General features: G+C 34.1%; 2 protein-coding genes and 1 long non-coding RNA gene across 3 annotated transcripts in view; all 3 read left to right on the top strand.

Annotated features, from left to right (window-relative positions):
* LOC109172594 overlaps positions 1 to 23,084 on the top strand; it is a 25,288-nt gene extending 2,204 nt beyond the window's left edge. The window contains exons 2-3 of the long non-coding RNA XR_002052765.1: positions 16,536 to 16,543; positions 23,074 to 23,084. This is a non-coding gene — a long non-coding RNA (uncharacterized LOC109172594). The remainder of the gene's footprint in view (positions 1 to 16,535; positions 16,544 to 23,073) is intronic.
* On the top strand, positions 7,739 to 11,529 carry LOC109172583 (BTB/POZ domain-containing protein DOT3). Its single transcript, XM_019321766.1, has 6 exons — positions 7,739 to 7,999; positions 8,123 to 8,192; positions 8,801 to 9,702; positions 9,934 to 10,201; positions 10,371 to 10,499; positions 11,008 to 11,529. Exons 1-6 carry the CDS (start codon positions 7,857 to 7,859, stop codon positions 11,380 to 11,382), a joined length of 1,887 nt encoding a protein of 628 aa, XP_019177311.1. The 5' UTR covers positions 7,739 to 7,856; the 3' UTR covers positions 11,383 to 11,529.
* Positions 12,096 to 14,198, top strand: LOC109172585 (geraniol 8-hydroxylase-like). The gene is made up of 2 exons (XM_019321768.1): positions 12,096 to 13,091; positions 13,421 to 14,198. Exons 1-2 carry the CDS (start codon positions 12,219 to 12,221, stop codon positions 14,024 to 14,026), a joined length of 1,479 nt encoding a protein of 492 aa, XP_019177313.1. The 5' UTR covers positions 12,096 to 12,218; the 3' UTR covers positions 14,027 to 14,198.

Genomic DNA, 23,084 nt, shown 5'->3' with positions numbered 1-23,084 from the left:
AGGGAACTTGTGACTCCCCTTTTTCCATTTTTTTTTTAATTTTAATTTTATTTTGTATATAGTTTTGTTTGGATTATTATTATTATTATTATTATTATTATTATTATTATTATTATTATTATTATTATTATTATTATTATTATTATTATTATTATTATTATTATTATTATTATTATTATATTATTGTTGTTGTTGTTGTTGTTATTGTTGTTATTCTATTTTGATTATTTGACAAATTTGCCAAATTTTTAAGAAATTCGTCTGTTTAACATTTTATATTTAATCAAAATACTAAAAATATTATTTAATAACTTAACAATTTGCTCCAAACTGCTAAAAACTAAAACAACTCATATACATTTTGCGTTAATCTTTCTTAAACCCCATAATAAATTAAAAAATTGAAAGAAAACAAAAACTTAAATAAGAAGCCATTAAGATAATGTTTCTTAAATAAGAGCATTTTGAGATGTTGGTCTTCAATAGGTTGAGAAAGTTTACATGTAAAAGGGTCAATCGAATAATTACGTTATACTATGGAACCGTGTCCACCTTGCAAGGTGGACACAGTTCTATGTTCATAATTATTGAACTATATGTTCATTATTATAAAGCTATATATTCATAATCTTTGAACTTCATATTCATAATTATTGAACTATCTTCACAATTACAGAACTCTATGTTCTTAATTACTGAACTATATGTTCATAATTATAAAACTATATATTCATAATTTTTTAACTTCATATTCACAATTACTAAATCTCTATATTCATAATTACATAACTATATGTTCACAACACTATGTTCATAATTATAGTAGAACTATATGTTCATAATTTTTGAACTATATATTCATATATTTATGAACAATTTTAGAATTGTGTCTACCTTGCAAAGTGGACACAATTTCACAGCATAATTTGTCGGGTCAAAAGTACTTAAGAAAAAAAAACCTTTGGACTACTCAATACTTCACATATTGATGGGCAAGCAATTATATTTGTGAGAGGAACATTGCTCCTCTTATATAGAGGAGCTCAAGAGCTCCCATTTCTAAACATTTTCAATGTGGGATCAAAGTGATCTTACATCATTTACAAATGGGGGCCCGTGGCTCCCCTTTGTCTTTTTTTTTTTTTTAATTTTTTTTAATTTTTTTTTAATTTTTTTTTAATTTTAATTTTATTTTGTATATAGTTTTGTTTGGATTATTATTATTATTATTATTATTATTATTATTATTATTATTATTATTATTATTATTATTATTATTATTATTATTATTATTATTATTATTATTATTGTAATTATTATTATTATTATTACATAGGGTTTTTAATATATTTGAACAATAATATTATCAATTATATTATAGAATATAATACCATACACAATATTACCAATTATGCAATATTACCAATTAATAGATTTTATTTAATTTTCATGTGACATTTACTTACCAAATAAGTTATATATATATATATATATATATATATATATATATATATATATATATATATATATATATATATATATATATATATATATATATATATATATATATTATGAACAATTTTAAAACTGTGTTTACTTGCAATGTGGACACGGTTTCATAGTGCTTCTAAAATAAAAACCCTTGAAAAATGCGGGGCAATATTTACACTACGGCCTTGTTTTTAGATTGCCTTGTTTGATTATTGCTTCTCAATACAAAATAAGAAGTCATTAAGGCTTCTAAAATAAAAACTTTTTTTTAAATAGTAAAAATAAAATTATTATTTTATTTGTAATAATTAAACATCACTGTATTTTATTTAGTAGGGGAGGGGAAATATATGTACTATTTTAAAAAATGAGGGGCAATATTTACACTACGGGAGGGCACTTTATGTACCGTTTTAAAAATTGTCAATAAAAACCCTTGAAAAATGCGGGGCAATATTTTCACTACGGCCTTGTTTTTAGATTGCCTTGTTTGATTATTGCTTCACAATACAAAATAAGAAGTCATTAAGGCTTCTAAAATAAAAACTCTTTTTTAAATAGTAAAAATAAAATTATTATTTTATTTGTAATAATTAAACATCACTGTATTTTATTTAGTAGGGGAGGGGAAATATATGTACTATTTTAAAAAATGAGGGGCAATATTTACACTACGGGAGGGCACTTTATGTACCGTTTTAAAAATTGAGGACAACATTTATACCACAAATAATTTAGGGGTGACATTAATAATTGGCTTTTTATGGTGGAAGAGTTTGGATGGAAAAACACAAGAGATGATTTTGTTTTTAATAATAGTATAAATTTTTTTTTTTTTGAAAGTTACTGGCTCTATTACATTGTAGTATCTGTTCATATACTTTCTCAACCTACTGAAACACAAAGAACCAATAACGCCTCCACTGAGGCTCGAAATCATAATCTTCCAAATGGAAGTCCAACCCGGGTACCATTAGACCACATAGTATAAATTAATTATTCTAGAGTGTAATTATTTATTACTCAATTGACTCATTTAAAATTATCTGGTACTACATACTTATAATTAGAGTAGTTATTACCATTTTAGAATATTTTTTTATTGAATTGACTCATTTATGAATTGAATGAAAAAATTTTGTGTAATATTAGAGTATATCAGTTTCCAAAATTAATTAGTCTATATTCTACTATATTCTTCTACAATGTCTATTAGCATAATTAATTATTCAATAATCTTAATATTTTTTTTATTCAAGATGTAGAAAATGCAGTAGTCTTTATTGGTCTTATAATAGATTTTAACCATGGAAGTGTAGTGTATATATGTATATATTTTACCATATTTAAAATGTTTTTTTTTTATTCAGTTGACCCATTTATGAATTTGTTTAAAATAAAATCCGTGTAATATTAGGATAATATTATGTCCATAATTAACTAGTCTATATTCTGACATATTCTTGTACAATATGTATTAGCATAATTAATTATTTCATAGACTAAATATTTTTAAACCAATTGACTCATTGAGAATTATCCGGTATTACATGCTTATAATTAGAATATTCATTACCATATTTTAGATATTTTTTATTCAATTGACTCATAAATGAATTGGTTCCAAAAATTCCGTTTAATATTACCATAATAATATGTCCATAATTAAATAGTATATATTGTGCCTTATTCTTCTACATTTTGTATTACCATAATTAATTATTTCAGAGTGTAATTATTTTTTACTCAACTGACTCATTTAAAATTATCCGGTGCTACATACTTATAATTAAAATAGCTATTACCGTCATATTTAAAATATTTTTTATTGAATTGACTCATTTATTAATTGAATGAAAAAATTCCGTGTAATATTAGTGTATATCAATTTTCAAAATTAATTAGTCTATATTCTACCATATTCTTATACAATGTCTATTAGTATAATTAATTATTCAATAATCTTAATATTGAATTATTCAATTGAGTCCTTTTAAATTATCCGAAACTACATACATATAATTAGAATATATATTACCTAATTTTAAATATTTTTTTATTCAATTCCTAGTACGTACTTCAATCTCAATATCTTATTGCCTATTTTTTTATTTGTATATTAGTAAAATTACAAAAGTGCTAGTATATATATATATATAATGGATGATATTACAAAAATACCCTTAATTTTTGGGGAAAATTTTTGGCTAAGAGGATTTACTTTTAACTACATATAGATATAGATTTTTATTGCCTAAAAGAATTTGTCATATAATTATACATGTCTAATTCTTTTTAAAGCTACTGACTCTATTACATTGTATTAATATAAATTTACAATAATAATTTATTAATATAAATTTACAATTATAAATTTGTATAAGAAAAACATATAAACTTGTAGTAAAAAAAAAAAAAAAAAATCTCTCCATTTTCTTTTTCTCTTTCTTCAATGTCACATTCCTACTCTTTTTAGAAAAAAGGCAAAGCAGGATGAGAAATTGCGTCTATCTACAACGTCCTCACCCCTCAATTCGATTTAGCTTTTGCTTGATTGCTGTTTTGCCCAACGAACCACGTAAATCATAAACGTTGTTTGTTAAAAAAAACATTGAAAGTTGAATGACATGTACAAATCACGAAGTCAACATACTAACTCTAAGTTTCATAAAATTTTACAAAATTATCAAAATCGCCGTTGTTATCATCCTCGATCGCATCTCTACGCTCTTCCATAAAAACTAAACCATTAGGGTTCTGTTTCCAAGCCTCTCCCTCCTCAATTTTCTTTTGCTAAAACAAAGCCTCCTTAAGTATTTTCAAGCTCATACCAGACGATATAAACTGCAAAACATATTAAAGTACGGGAGAATATAGTTAGAAAAAGGTAGAAAATTCATACGAAAAGAAAGAAATGATGGGATGGAGAAGCCCTACCGATGTGGAGAAGGAAATAATGGGGGATGCTAGGGATTGAAAAAATTATGAATTTGTATTTATAGGTGGAAATTACTAATTCAAATGGAAAGTATAATAATTTGTAATTAAGGTAATAACATTATTATTATTATTATTAATATTATTATTATTATTATTATTATTATTATTATTAGTTAAAACGCGTACAGAATAATATTCCTTGTAAATCACATGAGATATCGTTTTATTTAGGTAATTGATTTGTTGCCATTATTATAACAATAATTTAGCTTACCCCGGATAATTTGTATATATTTGTGACGCATTATTTTCTTTACACACAAACGAATGAACACATCTTTGGAGATTTTATTGTTTAATTATTAGACAGATGGCGTAACCATTATTATATAATATATATTATTTATGCATAAAATGTTATGAATCTATATAGAACTACTAATTTAAAAGGAAAGTATAATAATTTGTAATTAAGGTAATAACATTATTATTATTATTATTATTATTATTATTATTATTATTATTATTATTATTATTATTATTAATAAATGAATGATATAACATAAATGCCTTTAAGTTTTGGGGGGAAAACTTGGTTAGGAGGATTTTACTTTTTTTTATATATATATATATATATATATATATATATATATAGATAGATATAGATATATAGATTATTATTATTATTATTATTATTATTATTATTATTATTATTATTATTATTATTATTAAATGAATGATATAACATAAATGCCTTTAAGTTTTGGGGGGAAAACTTGGCTAGGAGGATTTTACTTTTATATATATATATATAGATATATAGATATAGATATAGATTATTAAGAATAATAATAATAATAAATGAATGATATAACATAAATGCCTTTAAGTTTTGGGGGGAAAACTTGGCTAGGAGGATTTTACTTATATATATATATATATATAGATTTGTGTTATAATAATCTTTTTTATTATCATAAAATAAGATTTCATCTTCTAATAGTTATAATATTTTATGTGTTTGTTGATTATATTATTTACTCTAATCATATAATTGAAATATTTTTTTTATTCAGTGGACATTTATTTAATTACATATTATGCGTGTTTATAACTAGTAATACATAAAATGTAAATATGCATCTAAAAAGTAGATATTATGTGAGATTGTTTTATATGTGAAATATTTATAAACTAAAATATAATAAGTATTACAGAGTATATTTTATTCTACAAAGTATTACAAGATCGAGATGGTTTAATACAAGATTTATTCATACTTCAATAATTTAGCTCATCAAGAGTGAAAAACTAAAATTTAATAACAAAATATATTATCTTGGCTATTTAAATAAAGAGTAGAAAAGTAGGTAAAATGAGTAAAAATAGTCTTATCATTTTGACTATAATAAATACTATATAGTAACAATATACAATAAATTAACTTAAAAATATGAAATACACATAAGAGCATTTTCAATAGGCATGGTTTTTAAGGATTTTTGTTAGATTACAAGAAAAGATGAGAGAGAGAGAACAAAAGCACACAAAGAAAAAGAAAAGAAAAAGAAACTAACGGTCAAAGGAAAAAAAAAAAAAAAAAGCTTTTATGCGTCCTCTGGGTGCGCGCAAGTTGCGCTGAACGCGTGAACAAGGCACATGCACTTTCTCCATGTGAGCCCCACATGTTCCGTCCAAAAACCACACCTCTTGCAAAGATCCATTTCTTTCCCTTTCATCTCCTCTCTCCCCCACATAAGCATTGCCTCCTCAAAAATCACTATTGTGGTTGCCCTAAGGGCAACTTTGAAAAAATAGAATGATAGTGGTGTTTAGTTTAGGAAAATGGACAATATTATGAAACAGATTAAAAAAGAAAGTAAGATAAGTAAAATGAGACGATAGAGTTGAGGGAGTAATATATATATATATATATATATATATATATATAATCAAAATAATATTGAGTGATATGCCAAGATGAATATATATTATATTGATTGATGATATGGAGGAAAAATATCCACACCGGGATGCCCTTAACACAATAGCAAGCTTCTTATTGCATCAAAGTCCTCAAAACTTGTTAACTCATCACATGGATGATGATATGCACATTTTATGTTAGTATCACAATTTCTCAAACACAATTATTATAGAGAAGAATTTTGAAGAGTGCTAATTTTACTATCTTTAGGGGTATATTTGGTATCAAATTCTTAAGGTTTGGTGTTAATTTGAAATTAAGTGTGTTAATTTGATTCCTTTATGTCATTTAGATGATTAGGTATTGATTGTAAAATAATGTAAATTAGAGTTTAATTGGATCTATTTTAAAGTCGCATTAACACAAAGAAACATTTTGATAAATATTTAGCTAGGTTCGAGAAGACAAAGAAATTGAGTTGGAAATACCATGACATAACTCAAGAACCTAAAATATCAATAAAAAAAAGAGAAAAAACAAAAAGATTTTTAGAGTGGACGCCTCCGTGACTCACAAAGTTAGATTCTATAGAAGAAGTCAACGTCTCAATATTTTGACCATGTCTTAGCATATAAATGTTCAAATTAAGTGATCCAACTGACATATGGGGGAAATGAGAAATTATCAAAATATTATTTTTTTTTTGAAAGCATTATCAAAATATCTTAACAATCCCTAAACACACATCACCCAGTAGCTTTGTTATTAAAATGAATAAATTGACAATTTACTAAATAATTAAGGGACCATAGTTAAAAAAATAAATTCTTGAAAGAGAGATCCTATATCGTATGATGTGAAACAATTGATAAACTAAAGATACTAATTTCTAGCCTAAAAAGAGAGACCGGTCAAGTGACTAAAACATAATTCTCGGTTACGAGTTCAATTCTTGTCAATACTCTCTTGGTCAAGCCGATTACATGGAGTTTTCCTGGTATGATTTGTGAGGATAGTGATTGCGAGTTTCCATTGAAAGCAATGAAAATGCAGACATTAGAACACTACATTCATTCATGATGGTTGAAATCGTCAGGACAATCGTCTAAGCCACAAAATATCCTCTCAGTCAAATCCGCCACGTGGTTCTGTCTACTCTGAATGCAACCTGCCATGTAAGACATTCCTCTTGCTTCTCTCCCCCAATAATATGGTGTTGTTAGAAAGCCAATATGCAATTTGGAAAGCCCCCCAACAAACCTCTTAATGGCACATTTACTCCAACCACAAACTCACACATCAAGCATTTACTCCAATGTGCCCTGCCTGACATACATATTACAAATCATTCCCAATATCAGTGGCATGCAACAACGCTCTTGGAAGAACTGTTCCCCCGAGTGAAATTGACCGGGACTCATCTAAAAAGATATTAGGAATCGTTCCTATCATATATGGAATGTCTTCGATCTCAGGTATGAGGTAGAGACAAGTCAGAATGAAGAAGTGCATCAAGTTGGAAAGGTCAGAGAGCTTTGGGAGTGATTCTGATGATGCTGGGGGACCTCCCATCCAAACCATACTTTTCCCCCCTAAGTTCATCACAACAGCAGACAGCTTTGAGAGAAGAGAACAATCATGGTAATCATAATCACTAACAGATATATATAGGAATATAATGACCTTCCATTCTCTTTTATGTTCATTTGCTCCTGTACTTTGATGTTCTCTTCTCAAACAACAATAAAATATGCATTTCTGCAGGTATGCCAATTGTCAGATTCCAACTGATCTCTCCATTCAGGTTCAAGATGTCACTTTTCATGTTCACAAGGTATGCACTATGTTGCTTCTTCATGTGTAATGACTAGATAGCCATACAATATTTCAATCCTAGTATGCCCAATTGTAATGGGTATTATGTATTCCTACCCATAAAAGGCGAAATTCCCTTGTCCCTAGGCCCCCATATCCTGGTCTCACGGGATACTGGATGAGTAAATCATGGTGACTTAGCCGCATATTAGGTGGGAGAACCAGTGCTTGGTGCTCACAAAGAGCCCATCACATTAGATGTTACTCTCATACTGTAATTGCAAGGGTTTGATTATGTGTCTTTGTCCACAATCTATCACAAATAGCATACAAGGGTGATTGTATCTGGTGTAAATCGACACGGTGTAAATCAGCATCTTAGAATTTCCTGTGTCTTTTGCTCACAATCTACCATTCAGAAAATCAGGAACCAAGAGTTGACCGTGCGACATAGAGTGTCTCCATATATAATACTAAGTACAACCCAAATAGCATACAAGGGTGGTTGTATCTTGTGTAAATCGACACGGTACAGATTAGTATCTTAGAATTTTCTTCTATTTTTGTCAATTGGGCATTAGTTTGTTACCATCTCATTCATCCATGCCTTTTTTTAATTTGAAACAGTTTCCACTGGTTTCAAAGTGTGGGTACCTAAGTCGAGTCGAATTTCAGCCTCCAAATCCGAATTCAGGTTACGACCACAAGATCGAAAAGTTCCCAGGTGGAGCAGACACATTCGAGATCATTCTTAAATTCTGCTACGGTCTCCAGATATGCCTGAACCCCAACAACGTAGCTGCTCTAAGATGCGCATCAGAGTTTCTGGAGATGAACGAATCACAGGAAGATGGGAACCTCATCTCCAAGGCAGAGGCTTTCTTCACATTCGTGGCCCTCTCATCCTGGAAAGACACCATCACTGTCCTCAAATCCTGCGAGCTCCTCTCTCCCTGGGCCGAGAATCTGCAGATTGTTCGAAGGTGCTGCGACTCCATTGCCTGGAAGATCTGCCAAGAAAGCTCAACAGATGATGAAACCATGAACCAAGTTGAAGAGAGCTGGTGGTTTGAAGATCTCTCCGTCCTGCGAATCGATCATTTCTCGAGGATCATAGCAGCAGTGAGGGCAAAAGGCATGAAAGGTGAAACCATAGGTTCATGTATCATGTTCTATGGGGAGAAGTGGCTAAGTAGCCTGGAAAACGAGATGGAAGGGAAAGGGAAACATGGGAGAAATGAGTTGCAGTGGAATATCACGATTGGAGTGAGGCAAGAAAGGGGGATTGGACAGAATAATAAGGAGCAGAGAATCATCATAGAGAGCCTTGTGAGTGCTTTGCCTCCCCAGAAAGAAGCAGTTTCTTGCAAGTTCCTTCTGAGGATGTTGAAATTGGCCATTCTTCATTCTGTTTCACCGGCTCTAGTTTCAGAGCTTGAGAAAAGAGTGGGAATGGTCTTGGAAAATGCAAATGTCCATGATCTCTTGATTCCTAGCCATTTTATAACAGACCAAGGAAATCCCATCAAGTAAGTATCTCAATTACAGTATTTTCTTCTGCTTGTTGAGCATATAACCATTAATGTGCAATCCAACTATCAGCTTAAGCTTTTAGTTGAGATGGAGCATATGCTTCAATTTGGTATCAGAGCCAGACTAAAGGTCATGGGTTCGAAGCGACTACGGTTTTAGTTGAGATGGAGCACATGCTTCAATTATGCTCAATCCACTTTTGTGACAGTTTTACCTATTTGGTTCAGTGAGAGTGAAGATCAGACTATGCACAACATAGATGTGGTACAAAGAATCTTGGAGTATTTCTTGATGTATGAACACCAGAGACTGCAACAAGAACAACAGAAAACCTCAACACTCAACATCAGTAAACTTGTGGACAACTACCTAGCAGAAGTTGCAAGGGATCCCAATCTCTCCATAACCAGGTTTCAAGTCCTGGCTGAATTCTTGCCTCGAAATCTGCGAACCTGCGATGATGGCCTCTACAGAGCCATTGACATCTACCTCAAGGTTTCTTACTTCAGCATTTTCATTCTTCTTTCAAGTCATAATATCCACATCTGTTGTTGTTTATGTACGTAGACACATTACCAAACTACGTAAATCTTATTTTTTTTTGTTTTTTTGTATTCTTATTCTTGTCAATCTCAACAAGATTCCACCCTGATGTTTTTCACAGAGCCATCCTTCCCTGTCAGAACACGATAGAAGAAGGCTGTGCAAAGTCATTGAGTGTGAGAAGCTGTCACTTGATGCATGCATGCATGCTGCCCAGAATGATAGATTGCCCCTAAGAATAGTGATCCAGGTAAAGTATATTATGTATCCCATTGTAGGATTTCATGGTAGATTTACAGTTGCAGAAAATGAGAAAAGAGAAGATTTTTAAGATTCTTTTTCTTTTCGAGTGAGGAGGGAAACCTGCAGTTATTATTCCGAATAAACACTGCTGACCTTAGCTGGGAAAGGACTACTGACCAACTCATCAAACCAAAAAGACCGATAGGTCGCTCCTACTGGGAGTCGAACCTTTTGATTACGAAGTCATCACTCTGACCAACTTGGTTGAGGTTGTTCCTGATTTTTTAGATATTTTTTTGGTGCCACTACCCAAGATGTGCATGGGTAAACCCCATCTTTTAACCATAGTCATCAAAGGACCACAAAGAGGTAAACCAGGCTAGGTCACTCATAGCTGACCGGCTCAAACCAAGAAGATCAATAGACTGCTCCCAATGTGAATCGAACTTGTAGCATTGTGGCTACCAAGTCAATAATTTAACCAACTTAGTTGGGGTTGCCCCGTTTTTTTTCAGATTCTGTTTGCAGAGCAAGTGAAGATGAGGGCCATAATGCAGCAGAAAGGTCAAACGAGCAGCGATGATAACTCAGAGAAGGGAGGGAGTAGTTGGTCGTCTACCAAAAAAGAGGTGAAGTGCGTTAAAGAAGAACTGGATAAGCTAAAGGAACAAATGGGAGAGCTGCAGAGGGACTACTCTGAGCTGCAAAAAGAATATGAGAAAGTGAATAAGCACGGTAAGAATTTTGCAATCTGGGCAATTGGGTGGAAGAAGATAAAAAGGGCCACACTTTTTAATGGGAAGTTGGAGGTAGAAGAATCTGATGAAGGACAAAACCGAATCAATCTTGGGCGCAGAGCAAATCCCCGCCGCAGGCAGTCTGTATCCTAATCCTAGTATACATGTTTTTCAGACAAAATACTATTGTAAAGGAATTCAATTTCTGGTGTTTACTCTCAGTAATTTTTTCACTTGTGCCAACAGTGGCCAACTTTACTACTCAATGATTCAGATATGACCAAATGTCGATTCGCACAAGTATCTGTTCACTTTGAACATAATCTTCATACTGTAGCCATGGAGATTCGAATCTTATCTCTTTTTCCAACTATTACATATTAAATCATTGAGCTAAGCTCGTGGCGGCAAATTATACCATTATCAGGGTTTACCTTGCATTGCAGACCCTGGCCCAAAAATAAATTTTGTATCTATAGTTGACACATTCTATACCTGCATTTAATAGTTTCTGTACTTGTAGCTATCATGTTATATGTTAGTAATTATCCATTATCAAGTGAAATTTTATATCTATAGTCGACACATTCTGTATTTATAGTTGATAGTTTTTGTACCTGTAAGTTTGTAACTATCATATTATGTATCAGCAATTATTAAATTATTTATTTACATGTACAGAAATTGTTAAGTGTAAATACAAAATGTGTTAACTAAAAATACAATATGAACTATGGCTAATGGTATAACAATTGCCAGCAGTCAACAATGGCCAATTTTAATTTGGCTTGCAAGAGGCCCAGAAGTCAAAGTCTGCGACTCCGTGATATCTCTCTCAGGCTCTCAGCTTTAAAGGAGAAAAACAAAAACCTTAAAAAAATCAAATGCTATTACTAGTTATAGACCAAAAATTCATCATAATGCAAATTTATGAGCAGTAAATTTGGAAAGAACAGAACACAAAACCTAGATACTCAGAGTTGGATAACATGGATTATGTTACCATATTGGTCGGATTGCTGTTCGCCTGGACTTTGCTCCGATGGCTTTATAACAAAATCACAGCGTCATCACTGCCGCCGGGACCAAATCCGTTACCGATCATCGGAAACCTCCACCAGCTAGGTGCTCAGCCGCACAAATCTCTAGCCAAGCTCGCCGCAACTTATGGCCCCATTATGAGCTTGAAATTTGGTCAAATCACAACCATCGTCGTCACTTCACCCGACGCCGCCAAACAAGTCCTTAAAAATCAGGACTCCGCCTTCGCCTCCCGGCCGGTGCCGGACGCCACTCGCCCTCACGAATTCCACAAATTCTCCGTCATCTGGCTCCCCGTCGGGTCCCGATGGAGAACCTTCCGCAAGATCTTAAACGCCGGCGTCTTCTCGAACAGCCGGCTGGACGGAAACCGGGAATCTAGGGCTAGCAAGGTCCGAGATCTCGTCAATCTCTGCCGGAAAAGTAGCGCGGAGGGGAAAGCGGTGGATATCGGGCAAGCGGCGTTCACAACATCCTTGAACTTGTTGTCCAACACTGTTTTCTCCAAGGACTTGGCGGACCCCAATTCCAACGAAAGACTGGAGATGAGAGATTTGATCTGTGAGGCGATGTCGGAGTCCGGGAAGACTAACCTGGTGGATTTTTTCCCTGTTTTGAGAAAGTTTGATCCTCAGGGCGTGCGGCGGCGCATCACCGTCTGTTTCGCCAAGTTGCTGCAGATTTTTGGCGGTTTGATTGAAGAACGAATGGCGGCTCGCGCACTGGGAACAAACGACAACTGTGATATGTTGGATTATCTTCTCAACATTAGCAATGAAAACCCTGAGATTGATACAAAGCAGATCACTTTCACCATCTTGGTTTGTTCTCTAAGCAATACTACGTTAATTAATTAATTAGGAGTATTTTTTTTATTTTTTTTATGACTAGAAAAACCTCCCGTCACTGATCAAGACTGTGCATAGGGTATTAGGGTAAATCACGTTTTGTGGTTCTAGTGGGTAAAAAAATTATACAATGAGATAAACTAATCTAAATTGTAAACATTTGACAGATTCAAACTAAAAAGACTAATAGACACTTGAAGTTCAACATGAAATTTTGTGGTTAATTACCAAGGCATTAAATTGTGTGCCTATAAACACGGTTTAGTTGATAAGGTTAGAGTTTTACATCAAATATGTTACAGGATCTAATAGGTGCGGGCACTGATACTTCCACGAGCACGGTTGAATGGGCAATGGCGGAGACACTGAAAAATCCGGAGGTTCTGAGTAAAGTACAGACTGAGCTAAAACAGGTCGTCGGAAAAGGGAAACAAGTAGACGAAGCCGACATCGTTAATCTTCCATATTTGCAGTCCATCGTTAAGGAGACTTTAAGAATGCACCCGCCGGTTCCATTCTTAGTTCCCCGTAGAGTTGAGCAGGATTCCGAGGTGTTAGGCTATGTTGTCCCGAAAGGGTCACAAGTTTTGGTTAATGTTTGGGCAATTGGGCGTGATTCGGGTATTTGGAAGGACCCTTTGATGTTCGAGCCAGAGAGGTTTATGGACGCGAAAGTGGATGTAAGGGGTCAAGATTTCGAGCTCATACCATTTGGTGCGGGGAGAAGAGTGTGCCCTGGCATGCCCTTGGCTATGAGAATGGTTCCGGTAATGTTGGGGTCTTTATTGAATTCATTTGATTGGCAGCTTGAAAGTGGGATTGCACCTATGGATTTGGACATGGGGGAAAAGTTTAGTTTCACTCTAGCCAAAGGCCAACCTTTGCGAGCTGTGCCAATTTCTCTCTGATCCACATCAGTGTTATTGATGCACCCACTTGAAAAGTAAGTTGTAATGTTACCAAGATCAACATAGGAAATATGAGGAACAATAATCAATTCCAATATCATAAGATGTACCAAAAAAAAGGTGAAAAATAATTCCCAATACATTTCCAATAATGTAATAACTTGTCTAATTATTCTGGCCATGTTTGGTAAATAGCTGTTAGCTGATTGAGTTAATTAGAAGGTATAACTAGTTGACAACATTAACTTATTGTAGAAAAGTGTTTGCTAAATTAGTTGTTAGCTGATAACTGTTTGGTATAATTTCTTTTCTCAAAAAGTTAATCGAAAAAAGTTTCTTTGAGACTTTTTGAATTTTAGCATTTTGAAGTTACAAAAAGCTAATTAACAAAATATTTATATTGATTTTTTTAACAAAGTCAAACAATTAATAGTGCTCAAATAAATCAAAATTGACTTATAAACTAACTATTTTACCAAACAAGACTAAATCTTTTATGCATGTTTGTATTATATATAATAGTTCAATTTAAGATGATGTTTTGAAATTTTGAGATCAATGACATCAATTATTATTAAAAGAAAAAAAAAAGGTAGTCATCCTTAGTCAAGACCAGAAGAACATATCAATTTGATTGAATTATATGACTTTGATTTAATTATAATTTTTTGAGTTGAATTAATCAATTATTATTTTGTGTATTGTTTGATAGTCTATTTAACCTATATTTAATTTTATATAGTGCGGTACATCCGTTATAAACATTGTAGCATTACTGTTACAAACGTAATCATAGAAACCAGTATAACAATTACAAGTGCTATAATACATATTGTATTCCACTTGCAGCAAAATAATCACAAAACGAGAATTGGGCTAATGGACCAATCAGAGGGCCCAAGCTGACCCAAAAAAATGGGCAAATTATATTATGCACCGCGGTGCATAATCGATTATGCACCGCGCGTCTTTTTTTTAAATGAAAATTAACAGTGTTTATTTTCGCCGTTTCGCACCCTTTTGCAAAAAGTAACTCTGTTATTCAGTGTCATTTTGTATACACTGCAGTTTCAGTTGAACACAACTACAGTTTCATTTCGATATAACTATAGTTTCATTCGATATTTATAGACTCAAATATGTGAAAATGTTATTTAATTTTATTTTATATACACTATAGTTTCATTAAAACACAACTACATGATCATTTTGATATAATTACAGCTTCATTGTACAATATACACTCAAATATGTGAAATGTTATTCAGTTTCAGTTTATATACATTGCAGTTTCATTTCACTATAACTACAGTATCATTTTAATATAACTGCAGTGTCGGTTTGGATATACTATAGTGTCAGTTGGTATTTAATACACCAAACAAACAGACTCTGTTAACTCTAACGGCGGGCCGTTTCTTTACTTAAAGAAACGGCGTCGTTTTTGACCGCGGTGCACATGCACCGCGGTCTATAATATAACGACTGAAAAAATCCAATCAAAATCCGACAAATCACTAACAAAGCAATAGTTATGTTGTGCATCCGTATGCACCATGCATGGTGCATACGGATGCCAAAACGACGTCGTTTTATTAAAAAACGCGTGTCTCCCCTTTAAAAAAAATTCAGGTTCGATTCCCAACAACAAAAATTTAGGTGCATACAGATGCACAGCATAATTTGCCCTAACAAAGTAACAAGCAATTGTAAAGTGATCGTATTTAATGTTAAACAATTATGTATTATTAAGTAACTAAAACAATGATGAAAGTGGAGATTATATTATGAAAATCCAAAGAGTGGTTTTCAAAAGAATAAATTAGGAGAATTTTTTACTGATAGGAGTGTTTTTTTTTTTTCTCCTCCTTTACAAATACTACATTTTTAAGGACTCATTTAATGGAAAATAGGGAAAAAAATGTGTAATTTACATGTACGACGCATTTTCGCGTCCAGCATGGGGCGTACGTGTCATCTAGGCACATATATGTAAGAGAGTAAGTAGCGAATTGAAGCATGTGCTCCATCTCAACTAAAAGCTTAAGCTGATAGTTGGATTCCAACCAACACGTGGATTGGTAAAGGTCTGGCTCTGATACCAAATTGAAGCATGTGCTCCATCTCAACTAAAAGCTTAAGCTGATAGTTAGATACACATTAATGGATATATGCTCACAAGTAGCATTAAAGCAAGGTGTGAAGAAAGTACTACTAACAGCACGTTTGGTTCACGGAATGAATTTTGAGGTAATAGGAATACTATTCCATAAGGAATGGAATAGACAAGGAATAGAATAGGAATTGTATTCTATTGTTTGGTTCGCGAAAGGAATAGACTTTAGGAATTATATTACAGTGTTTGGTTGATTTAAGGAATAGAAATGAAATATGTTTTAAAAGACATAAATACCCTTATAAAAATATGTGATGGTGGCGGTGGTGGTGGCGGTGGTGGGGTGGTAGGTGGTGGTGGTGGGGGCGACGGTGGTGGTGGTGACGGTGACAGTTGTGGCAGTGGTGGTGGGGGCGACGACGGTTGTGGCGGTGGTGTTGCTGGGTGGTGGTTCTAGTGGCGGCGGTGGTGGTGGCGGTGGCGGCGATGGTGGTGGCGGTGGCGGTGATGGTGGTGGCGGCGGCGGCGGCGGCGATGGTGGTGGCGGTGGCGGCGTGGTTGTGGCGGTGGCGGTGATGGTGGCGGTGGCGGTGGCGGTGGCGGTGGTGGTAGTGGTGGCGGTGGCGGTGGCGGTGGCAGTGGTGGGGGTGGCGGCGACGGTTGTGGCGATGGTGGTGGTGGTGGTGGCGGCGGCGGCAGCGGCGGTGATGGTGGTGGTGGCGACGGCGGTGATGGTGGTGGTGGCGGCGGCGGCGATGGTGGTGGTGGCGGCGGCGGCGACGGTGGTGAAATATGATAAATTTATATATAGGATAAAAAAATTAGGTTAAAGAAAGGGGTAAAAAAGAAAATAGATTCTAAAATCTATTCCTGAGCGTTCAGTAATAGGCTAATACCAGGGGGGCCCCCTAGTAATAGCTATTACCTTATTTGAGGTAATAGGCTATTACCAGGAATATTATTCCTGGTAATAGAAATGGTTACCAAACAACGGAATAGGCCTATTACTGGGAATGCTATGCCATTCTCGGCCTATTCCGTGAACCAAACGGGCCATAAAAGAATTGGAAGCGTAAGGTGCTAGGGTTGGATCATAAAGGGATCATGTTCTTGTTTGTTTGTTGGTTTAAGTCCATAAGCTCGGATTATGTGATAGTGGGTCAGAGCTTTTCGCGCTTAAAGTAAAAGTGTACAAATTGCTAAAATTCTCTTGTCATTGTATTTAATGTGATGTTTATAGGAGTCGCGAGGGGCACATCCACGCCTGTCGACATGTCTAACAAGTGGAGCGCATGCACAAGGCAAGATCGGGGGCCTGGTTAATCTCTCCACGTGCTTGGAGATTCCTTACTTTACCAGGCCGACCGCTAAATTGGGTTGAGAGGACTATGCTTAAGTCTCTAAGTACTACAAGTTGGATGCTCGTCTCGATTTGATATGGTCGGGTGGCGCAACGAATACTGGGATCCATCTGCCAGTGACAAGGACATTCAGTCAGGGATTTAGGTCGGGCAAAAAGCACAGCATGGTCAGTCATGCTCGGGTCCGGCTCTATTCGGTATTCCGGTAAGTGGACGCAGTACCGACTTGGTATATGCTACGAGTACGATCGAGGATAATCCCTATCAACATAAAAAAAAAAACACATATTCCACTCACTTTATATCATACACTTAACCATAATCTATTATTCAGGAATCAATTAAGCTGCTTGTACATTATATTTTCGAGAAAAGAGTCAAATACACCCTAAACATTACCTAATAAGTAAATTAGGCCCCTAAACTTTAAAAAAGTTCAATTACACGCTTAAACATGTCATATTCAGGCAATTAGGTCCAATTTACCGGTAACTAACAGGTTACCGGTAAATTATTGAGGTTGACCACCGTTGACCGTCGCTAATTAGTGTTGACCACCACTAAAACTTAAAAAAAAAAAAAAATTACCGAGAAAAAAAGTTTCGGTCGTCTTCGCCCTGGTTGTCTTCTCCAGGCGAAGACGACCTGACTAGTCGTCTTCTCCACTGGAGAGGACGACCAGATCTGGTTGCCTTCACGACGGATGCGCGACCAATGGTCTCTTTCCGCCGGAGTTGGCGACCGGCGACGGTTCGACTGTCGTCGGTCATTGAATTTGCGCCAGAATAAAAAAAGTTCTTAGACCTAATTGCCTCAATGTGACATGTTTAAGGGTGTAATTGAACTTTTTTAAAGTTTAGAGACCTAATTGAATTATCAGATAATGTTTAGGGGTGTATTTGACCCCTTTCTCTTATATCTTCTACACAACGAATTTAAATTAAATAAATATTAAAAAAAGGATCATCGTCCCCGTTGAGAAGGCAACCCATTGAGTTGCCTTCTCACTGGAGAAGGCGACCATGTTTTTTTTTTTTTAAATAATTATTATTTTTTAAAATTTATTAAAATAAAAATTTTAAAAAAATATTTTTAAAAATTCGATAACCGTCACATTAGCATGTTACCAGGCCAACAAGTCATTTTAGATTATTTTATATTTTTCAGAAATTTAATGGTAATTTTTTAAAGTTCGGTAGTCTAATTGTAATTTATTACGTAATTGAATAGTTGCTCATTATGTTGGTATTATTGAACCACAAGGTCCTTAGTTGGTTGCTCATTATCATTATTATAATTATTATACCAACATTTCTCATAACTTGTTATTTAATTTTTTGTTCATTCAATAGGATATGTAACGAGACTATATATGCATTCCGTAGCATAATTTTGCACAGAAATTTATTGTCGGTCGAGATGTGAAAATGCCCTCGCATTAGTCGCAGTTTGCTATATATAGCGCCACCGACAGACCCGGAACCGTCGGTGCCTTAAATTTTGTGACTGAATTGACCTCGACTGCCTCAAATACAGTCTATCTCTGTTCCACATCCATTAACTAACAATCTCCACGCACTGTTAGCCGTGATTGTCACTCGCGCATTCGTATTACTTTGATTTACAAAAATGTTAGTAATATTGAAAATATACTTTTGAGTGGAAATTGTGTTGATACCTTAGCGAACAAATATTTTAGTGAAACTCGTCTCGTGACTTAAAATAATAAAAGATTGTAAAAATGTAAACTAATTTAAAGCATACTGAATCTCTCACATTGTTGTGGTCGTCACTACCTACAAAAATGTTTATAGTTTAAAACATATATTTCTGGTGGAAATAGTCTTATAACTTAGTTGACAAATATTTTAAGTGAAACTCATCTTATAATGAGGATGTTCGATAAATAATTGTTAACTTATTGAGCTAATGTGTTTAATTAGTTAATAGTATTAACTAATTGTAAAAAAAATATTTGGTAAATTAGTTGTTAGCTGATAGCTAATTACATGCAAAATATTTTTTTTTAAAAAATTACTTTGATCAACTTTTTGAATTTTAGCATTTTAGAACAATAAATTGTTACAAAAGTTAACTAATCAAACACTCATGATGATTGTTTAACCAAATCAAACAATTAATAATAGTCAAATAAATTAAAATTAACTGATAAACAAACTATGTTACCAAATAGGACTATATGAACGTACAAAACTATAAATATATGGGAACATTTGTCTAAGACCATTTCACAAGTCGAATCTTTAATTAATAAATCAAATATTTGATATTATTAATCAAAGATCGACTCCGTGAAATGATCTCATACAAATTATATATATATATATATATATATATATATATATTAGTTTAAATTTAAATTAACATAACTGATTGACTAAATTAAAAGAAAATAAAACATTTTCATCAAGAGTTGGAACTTGAAACAAATTAATATTATGGAAATGCAGGGTGTGGTTCGGTTAATAATACTACAACTCTTAATTCTCGAGCTAATTAACAAATAAATAAAATTAGGGCAATCCATTTCATAAGAATAAAGTATTAATATGAGTGGTCGAAACTCCAGTTTCCTTTGCACCCTTTATTAATAGCATTTATAATATAATGATAATAATAATAAATTACAATTTGCTAAAAAGATAATAAACAAAAATATAATAACTTGAGCTTACATTTCTTTATGGCCCTTCAAGTAAAAAGAATATCACAAAAAAAATATATATATATTTAATTCTTTTTGCCCTCCTCGCCACCTTCAACCAAATAAGCTTTCTTCCTCCTTTCAGCCTGAGTTAACAGACAAATGAGGAGAAAACACGCGGCGTAAAGCGCGTGGACCCTCCAGCTGGTCTTGGGCGGTTGGCGCAACACCGCCCTATGGAACACCGCCATGTAGTAATGCAGCCCAACTGCAAAGCCCACGATGGTCTGGGCCAGCCCAATCATCTTCGTGGTCGGCCCAGTTTCGGTGGAGAAGACTAGCACGAGGTACATGAGGAGCATCAGAAGGTACAAGACGTAAGCGAGGGTTTGGAGGAGCTGTATGCAAACGTAGGTGGACTGCGACGTAGCGTAGAAAAACTTGAGCGGCTCGAGCCCGGTGACGAGCGAGGAGAGGCAGAGAATGGAGAAGTAGATGGAGAGGTAAATCTGGACGAAAATGAGGAGTTTTTGGAGGGAGAAATAGGCTTTGAAGCGGTTGAAGATGAGGGAGACGAGGATGAGAGGGATGAAGATGAAGGCGAAGGAGATGAAAGAGGCGACGGTGGGGGCGTACTTGTTGCCCACGATGGGTTTGAAGTTATTGGTGATTTGTTTGTTGGCTCTGTTGAGATAAACTTTCGAGGTTTTCGAGATTCTCTCCAAATCCGGGAAAAGGGTTTCCTGGAATTTCGACGGCATGTCTCTGAACTCGGAAATCAAGTCGTCTTGTTCATCGTCAATCCAGAATGGTTTGGTTCCCCCGGAGCTCTTCTTGGTGGATTGTGATTTGGGTTCTTGGACCTTCTTTTCTACCTGGGATTTGACCTGTTCTTTTGCTTGAGCAGCAGCATTGCTGGTTTTGTTCTTGGAAAAAGAGCTAATCTTGGTTAGATCTGAGGATTTCTTGGTGGTTTTGGTTGAATTTGATGAGGATTTCAATGAAGTAGTAGAATTCAGCTTCTTGAACTGATTCTTAAGGGAAACCTTAGAAGAATCTGAAGTGGGTTTGAGAAGCTTGGTTTTGTTCTTAATGGAGAGTGAAGAAAGAGAAGAAGAAGAAAGCTTGAGTTTTGTCTGGTTCTTGGCTGATCCAAACCCAGACCCAGTCTTGAGAACCTTAGTTTGGTTCTTGGAAGAGGCAGCAGTAGTACTAGGTTTAAGGATCTTGGTTTTGTTCTTGGAAGAAAGTGATTTAGCAGTAGTGGTTTTCTTGATCTTGAAAGCTGCTGCAGGGTGGTGATCTTCATCGTCCTCATCAACCTCCAACATTCTTCTTACAGTACTGAATTCATTGGTGCTATAACAATGGACCTGGGAAAGGAATGAGAGCAGAAGGAGAAGAAGTACTGACAGTAGCTTAAAGAGGGCTCTGCAACTACTGGTTGGAGAAGATGGTGGAGCCATTTGTACAGTTTTTGGTGAAGATCGAAGATGTAAATGAGAGATTTAAAAGGGTGGGGTGGGGGTGAATTAGATCTGATGATATTATTTAGGTGAGAGGGGTGGCAGTGGGCAGTGGCAAAGGAGCATTAAAAGGAGGGAAGATGGATAGCCATTATGGCTGGGTACTGGGGAGTGTGTGAAAGGAAGGGAAAGTCGACTTTAATGTTCTTCTTAATTAAAGCTCTTTTTTTTTTTTTTTTTTTGGTAATCTACGCACAGTAGAACGCGGCGCTGCTACTAATAATTTGCAGTATTTATTATTATAGATCTTGAACAAAAACATTAATATTTTTTTTTAAACAAACCAAAAGCATTAATATTGATTAGATCTTACCCCAAAAGACTGAATCCTCAACTCTAAGGACCCCTACACTCCGACCCGACAGAGCATGTGGGAGGATGTAAATCACGGTGACTCAATGGGCTAGTAGGCAGGGCCAAATGTCCATACACACAAAGAATCTGCCCACTCTAAAATATATTGATTGGATCTAATCTACTTTTTAACCGATCACAAAATATAAAACTACAATGAGGTACATCGCATCAGAAAAATTTAGTGTCATAAGTTTAACCTTTTTGATCAAATAAAAAAATTATATTTTACTCACTCCCTCACACTTTTCAAAATATTGAGAGAAAAAAAAAACAGAATTTTCACGAAAATTACATTTATATAGAGTATTTTTACCAAATATGAAATACAATAAAACACAGTTTTTCCCCTTTTAACTTATTTGAAGTGAAAACCAAAGAAAACATCAGCACATGCAAATATAGTAAATTTAACCTGAACTTTTTAAAACAGATTTAAATATTAATAAAGTAATAACCTGTTTTTTTTTTCTTTTTTTTTTTTTCTTTTTTTTTTTTTTCGCTTTCCTGTTTTGTCACTACAAACTCCAAAAGCAGATACAATAAAACGCGGTGTTGGGAGGCGGAAGCAATACTTTGCAATATTTAATTATTTATTGTTGTAGATTTTAGGCAAAAGGTTTTTCTCGATATTCAATTTATAAAGTGGTGACAAAAAATATGAAACACAAGTAACCCTAATTTCTACGGACTATTTGTTTTAAAAAATTATGATTGTTTTTTTTTTTTTTTTACAAACACATTTATTCAACCAGTCAATTAGCAATCACATATTGAGATTAATTTTATTATACAATAATCAGTGAAGTTTGAAGAAACCCTTGTCATCTCAATATCTCATTCACAATCCATTTATACACTTCAAACATTATAAAGGTGTTTGGTAAATAGTTAGATTGGGTTAGTGGTTTTGAATTTTGATTAGTTGATAGCATTAGCTGATTGTATAAAAGTGTTTGATAAATTAGTTGATAATTGATAACTGATTACATGCAAAATGACTTTCTTAAAAAGATGATTGAAAGAGCTACTTTGA

This window comes from Ipomoea nil, unplaced genomic scaffold (assembly GCF_001879475.1).
Source record: "Ipomoea nil cultivar Tokyo-kokei standard unplaced genomic scaffold, Asagao_1.1 scaffold0418, whole genome shotgun sequence".
Lineage (NCBI taxonomy): Eukaryota > Viridiplantae > Streptophyta > Magnoliopsida > Solanales > Convolvulaceae > Ipomoea > Ipomoea nil.
The sequence above is the reverse complement of the archived record's forward strand: the minus strand, read 5'-3'. Positions and strand labels throughout refer to the sequence as shown.

Bases quoted from the DNA above. Each gene is read 5' to 3' on its own strand.
- LOC109172585 (XM_019321768.1), top strand. From the start codon at position 12,219: ATGGATTATGTTACCATATTGGTCGGATTGCTGTTCGCCTGGACTTTG. The intron at 13,092-13,420 runs GTTTGTTCTCTA...AATATGTTACAG, and splicing joins AGATCACTTTCACCATCTTG to GATCTAATAGGTGCGGGCAC.
- LOC109172583 (XM_019321766.1), top strand. From the start codon at position 7,857: ATGAAGAAGTGCATCAAGTTGGAAAGGTCAGAGAGCTTTGGGAGTGAT. The intron at 9,703-9,933 runs GTAAGTATCTCA...TATTTGGTTCAG, and splicing joins GACCAAGGAAATCCCATCAA to TGAGAGTGAAGATCAGACTA. The intron at 10,500-11,007 runs GTAAAGTATATT...GTTTTTTTTCAG, and splicing joins CCCTAAGAATAGTGATCCAG to ATTCTGTTTGCAGAGCAAGT.